The 6,000-nt window shown below is 21.2% G+C and overlaps 1 protein-coding gene across 1 annotated transcript; it reads left to right on the top strand.

The window, feature by feature from the left end:
• The first annotated feature begins 484 nt into the window (after window positions 1-484).
• On the top strand, window positions 485-3,016 carry LOC131178419 (60S ribosomal protein L18a-like protein). The gene is made up of 4 exons (XM_058143375.1): window positions 485-692; window positions 950-1,013; window positions 2,286-2,400; window positions 2,957-3,016. The coding sequence occupies exons 1-4, from the start codon at window positions 485-487 to the stop codon at window positions 3,014-3,016; spliced, it is 447 nt and encodes a 148-aa protein (XP_057999358.1).
• The last annotated feature ends 2,984 nt before the right edge of the window (window positions 3,017-6,000 follow it).

The following is a 6,000-nucleotide window of genomic DNA, read 5'->3' as shown; positions in this document are numbered from 1 at the left end:
AAACTCAAGACCTTCCCATTTTTTATACCTTGAATATGTAGAAAAATTAATCAGTTTACTTCTTAATTGACATTTTATTCAATTTTTAATATTTTATAACTAAAATTATTAAAAGAATTTGTGTTAAATGAAAAATAATATTAAATTATATGCATTTCTTATATATGTATATTCAATTTTTTATTTAATTTGATTTTGATTTGATTTTTAATGAAAAATCAAAATCAAATCAACATTGTAAAATAAATTTTTAATTCGGTAGTACTAAAAAAATGGAGAATGACAAAGCCGTGCCAGATAATTTGCAAGCTAACAGGAAGTCGCAATCTGAAATATCAAGGGCATAATTCACAAACATAGATAATTACAATTGCAAGCCAATTCCAGGAAATTTACCTATAGAATAAAACAATTGCCTGCAGCTATATAACAAGTAATTAAACTTTTCCTACCTGCAGGTTGACTCAATTAATTAATCAAAACGATGAATGTAGTAGAAGAGAGGCACAGCACAATTGTAGTAGAAGAGGTGTATCAGAATCCTCCACAGCAACGAAATGGTGTGGCTCAGGGATTTGTTATCAATAATGAACCTTCAGCCCCTCCGCCTCCTCCACCGCCTCCTCCGCCGATAACTGTCGTCAACACTAATGTGTATGTAAACCCTGGAGAATACGTCAAAGAAGTCACAGGTACATTAATTTCTCTATCAAACCTTAATGATGCAGCTGGTAATCAATAATTAAATCTTAGTAATATTCAAGTGTTATTTTAATTATTATAATTATTAAACACCTCAATTTAGTGCCTGAAAACTCAAATACCAAAAGGGTTAACTCTTGATTTAATAATTTAATTTGTGATAATTCATTTAATTTCTTTTGACACCAAATATTGTTTTCATGAGTTGAAAATTGATCCAGTGCTTTTGTGAATGATATTATTTCAGGCTATGTTGCTGTTATATCGGAACCTGATCTTCCATGTTGTGGTATAGGTGTTGGCTGGTTTTTGTAAGTTGCCATACCTATTCAAATAGTCAAAAATTTTATTTTTTTTTTCCTATGATATTAATAATAAAGAAAAAAATATAAAAAAAAATATCTTTTTTTTTACACATAAGAAATCGTGATTTAATTTTTATCAATTTAATACTTTCTATTTTCTCTTGCTAGTAAATGTAATTTCAAACTGTTAGTTGCTATTAAATAATATTGATGTAGTGACACATGAGACACATTTATGCCACAGGTTTATCACACAAGTACCACGTCTATCATGTGTTATTACTTCTATTTACCTCATCATTATTTAACGATAACTAATAGTTTAAATTATATTTATTAAAGAAGAAAATTACAGGGCGCTAAATTGATAAAAATTATATCACAAACCATTTGACAAAGCGTGAAATCGCATAATGTTTTTTTTTTGTATTTTTTGTTAATAATAAAATTAAGCAACAAATATTTATTTATTTATTTATATTAAGATTTAATGATCATATTGTGGTATTATTATTGTTTCTATATACCTTCAAACAACACTTTTTAAATCCTCCAATGTTTAATGATAGCTCCCAATTTTCCACACAATTAAAGTGCATTTATTAAGCTTAATTAGCTTATGCAATTATAGAATTAAGAGAGCCATTATTATCTTTTAAATGCATTTAATATAATTTCCATTTTATATAAAAATAAATTTAATTATTTTTTCAAATTAAATATTTATATTAAAATTTATAAAAAAATAAATTAATAAAATATTTATAATTAAAATAAAAATTTATAAAATCTTATCAAACTTATTCTTATATAAAATTAAACTTATAATAGTGTCACTAATAATATCTTATTATCACATCGTTTTGACAAATTGCTTTTTTATCTTTTTTATATTTTAAATTATACTGTTATATTTATTATCAAGATTTTCTTTTTCTAATTATTTCACATTCTTGAATATAAGGAATTACTTTTTTTGGTATTGATAGATTTAAAATTATATATTTATATTAAAATTTGCACAAAATCAATTATAATATATATGCTTAAAATAATGATGAGTTTATAAATTTCAGTATAAATATTTAATTTAATTATTATTAAATTCATTTTTATATAAAAGTAAATTTATAATAGTTTTGATAGTTATTATTAGCATTTTTTATTTTTTTCAATATTTTAATTTATATCTTTATAATTATTATCAAGATTTTTTTTTATTATTTCACATTCATTAATGTTTAATACAAGGAATTAATTTTTTTTTGGTATTGATAGGTTTATAGTGGGGTGGCTTCTTTGTGGCATCCCTTGGTACGTTGGGGCAATTATTCTACTTTGTTCGAAAGTGGATCCCCGTGAGAAACCTGGATATATTGCCTGCTCCATTATTGTGAGTTTTTTTTAGACCATGATACATTACCTCACTCTTTTTTTTTTTTTGAAATTTATTATTTAATTTTTATATATTAATAAAATTATTTATTTTTTATTTTTTAAAAAAATGTTAATTTATTTTTATTTTTTTTTCATTTCTTTTATTTTTAGTCCTTTTAGTTATTTATTTAAATTTTATTCAGTCTTATGATTTAAAAAGTGCGATTGTTTTGTTTTTCCATTTTCAAAGACTTGACCTATTTAATTTTCATAATAATAATTTGTCTCTTTTTTTAATATATTAACTAACAGTAAATTTGATTTAAACTATAAAAAAATTAAAAAATAAAAAAAATATAAATATAAATACTAATTAATTAATGTATTTTTTTTTAAAAAATTAAATAATTAATTTTGTCAAAATAGAATTTTTTTTTTTTTTTAAAGAGAGAGAGTTCATTTACCATTTCATGATCTCATGTTAGTTGCACTTGAATGATTATTAATTGTTCTATAGAACATTGCAGAAGGAGGAGGTACTAACTCCAAACAATATTATTGTTCTTGTGCAGGCTATTATAGTTACAATTTTAGCCATCATCATGGCTGCAACAGGGAAAGATTATCAATGATCTATTATATATATATATATATATATATTCTAAATGAGAATTTTGGATTTTTATTGAGTATTTTTGTAATTTAATCAATATATATAAATGTAATGTGTCAGTTGGATTTTCTGAAAAAGGGTCTTTAAGATTTAATCAATGATGATATTGTAATTGGACTCCTGAACCAGAACTTTTATATGGGTACATCTGAGTTCTTGAAGACATGCTTTTTTAAATATTGTAATTTTGTTTTAAGCCTGTCAGTTGGAAGACTATGGTTACACATTGGTATGAAATAAAAAATTTCTACTAAATATAAGTTTTGAATAAATCTTTTCCTTTTGAGATAGCTTTCAAGATTGAGTTGGACTAGTCATTTTTTTCTATATAGTTATTAGAGCCTATCCTATTTTAATCAGTTATAAATTAAAAAAAAAATCATGGTTAATATATAAATAAACCATATAATATATTTATTGCACTAAAAACTAATACACTTAATGATTATATAAAAGCAATTGAGTTTTAAATTTAGGCAGAAAAGATTCATATCTATTGTGGGTGAAGATGCACTTATACCATAAGCAAATAATAATTTACTCAATATATAGAGGTTAATTAGTTTTTTATTTGTAAAAACATATTCTCTATAAAAAAAAAAAGAGATTCAATATTTAAATTTATAAAAGATTAATTTAAATAAATATATAAATATACAAAAATATTTTATGAAAAAAGAGGAGTCAATTGACCCTTTTTTTCTTACATTCGATCTATGAATGACTTGTTGGATTATCTATAAAATATTCATGTCTGAACGTAAAAAAATGTATCATTCCACGGTTAATTTGAGGTAAAGAATTTATATTAAATATAAAACTTAATCAAATTTTCTCCCTTACAATTAACTTTTAATTTAATAAGATTTGATCGATTTTCTGTAAAACGACTACCCAAGAACAATGATGCAAAATTAGCTAAGGTCGATATCATTCGTGGAGTAACTTGACCCATAAAAGAAGTTCAATACTTAATTTTCCCTCTTGAAAATTGAGAAATGGACATGGGCAAACTTCTGCTGACCCTATGTTTTATTTGTACTATTTATGAATTTTTTTTCTTTTTTCAAACAAATTAAATTAATTTCACCAAAGGACGAACATCTCTCTTTGTTTGTAGCTCTAAACTATGCACATCCAAAAATATAATAAATTAATCAGAATAATGATTTAATAATTATATATTCATATCATAACGTAATAATTTAATATTTTAAACTCTGCCTCAACGTTAAAAAAATTGTCAATGTTAGAGTGTGTTGTTTGAATTTTGGCTTAGAGTCTATCTAAAAATTAAAATTAAATTGATTTTTTTATGTAATTTTGATTTAATTTTTTAATATTTTAATTTTTTTTATTTTTATTTTAAAATAATATTGTGTATTACTGTTATGAAAAGTCACATTTAAATTATTATTTAAATGTTATAATTAATTTTTAAAATACAATATATTAGATAATATATATTTAGTTATTTTTTAAATATATAATATTTTATAATAAAGTACATTAATAATCAAAGATTATATTTATTATATAATATAAGAATCCATCTATAATTAAGAATTTATAAAGTGATTTAATGCGTGTATATATATATATTTGATTCTTAATAAAGAGTTAAGATGATATTTAATATAATATAATTAAAGTGATAATGTAATTATGATTATATTATATATTTAATTACGTATTTAATAAAAAAATTTGGACATAATAAAATTATAATTATATAATATAATTAATTATATTTAAGATAATATAATGATTATTACATAAAAAGAATGTAATCATAATTATTTATTTTTATTTTTTTTATTTATTATCAATATTATCACCGCTATCCAATTATCACTACTATTATCATCATTATGCCTACTCTATCGTCACTACCATCTTGTTACTATTATTATTATCACTACTACCACTATTTGATCATTGCTGTCACTAGTTAGTTATTACTATCACTACTATCATCTAATTATCATTGTTACCAACTATCAATTTTGATTACTGTAACTATTATACTTATTATTAACATTATAAATAAATTAAATATTAAAATAAAAATTATCATTATACTACTTGTATATTTATTTTACAACTAAATATAAGAATATAATATTATTTTAAGATTTCTCTTCAAATAAATTATTTATACGGAAAAAAAATTTAATTTCACATAATTATATTTATATGTATTTTTTAAAATGATTTTTTTAAATTAAAAAAAAATAAAAATTATCATTTTATATATGAAAATTGATAAAAAAAATCAATTGAATTAAATTTTCGTAAAATTTGAGATTAGAATAAAGAATAATATATGGTTTTTAATTTTTTTAATTATTTTAAGCGAGATTTAAATACTACAATAAATATTAAAATTAGCAAAAAAAATTTTGTAATAATTTTAATTTTATTGTCTATGAAGCTAAAACACAGTAACAATATTAATAATTATTATTGATGGTACATAAAAAAGAAATGACAATAATTCTTGTTGTCATTAAAATTTTTTTGATAGTAATATAATTTTTACTACAATTATTTTTTTAATAATTATAATTTAATCGTAAAATTCTTACTATTATAATTTTATAACAGTAATACGTGGTAATTCATATATTGATACCATAAATTTATTATAGCAAAATTTATATATTTAACAGTAAAAATTATTATTGTTAAATTTAATCTTTTTTTTTAGTGAATTTTTTTTTAATTATAAAATTAGAAAAAAATATTTTATTAATTAAAATATAAAAAAAAAGTGGAAATCGACGGAAAATTTAGCTGTAGCTTGACTCATTTAATTAATCAACAATGGATCCTCCACCGCCCCCCACCGTAAGTCCACTCTGTTATTGAAGAAAGCATCATACTCACGGGTATATATGTAACGTTTTTGGTACATTAAAATTATGTATTAATATATGCTTG

Source organism: Hevea brasiliensis, chromosome 3 (genome assembly GCF_030052815.1).
Source record: "Hevea brasiliensis isolate MT/VB/25A 57/8 chromosome 3, ASM3005281v1, whole genome shotgun sequence".
Taxonomy (NCBI): domain Eukaryota; kingdom Viridiplantae; phylum Streptophyta; class Magnoliopsida; order Malpighiales; family Euphorbiaceae; genus Hevea; species Hevea brasiliensis.
Note: the sequence above shows the minus strand (reverse complement) of the source record. Positions and strands in the feature narration are given on the sequence as shown.

Excerpts from the sequence above, each read along its gene's own strand:
- LOC131178419 (XM_058143375.1), top strand. The coding sequence starts at position 485 with ATGAATGTAGTAGAAGAGAGGCACAGCACAATTGTAGTAGAAGAGGTG. Across the intron at positions 1,014-2,285 it reads ATAGGTGTTGGCTGGTTTTT|GTTTATAGTGGGGTGGCTTC; the intron begins GTAAGTTGCCAT and ends TGGTATTGATAG. Across the intron at positions 2,401-2,956 it reads ATATTGCCTGCTCCATTATT|GCTATTATAGTTACAATTTT; the intron begins GTGAGTTTTTTT and ends GTTCTTGTGCAG.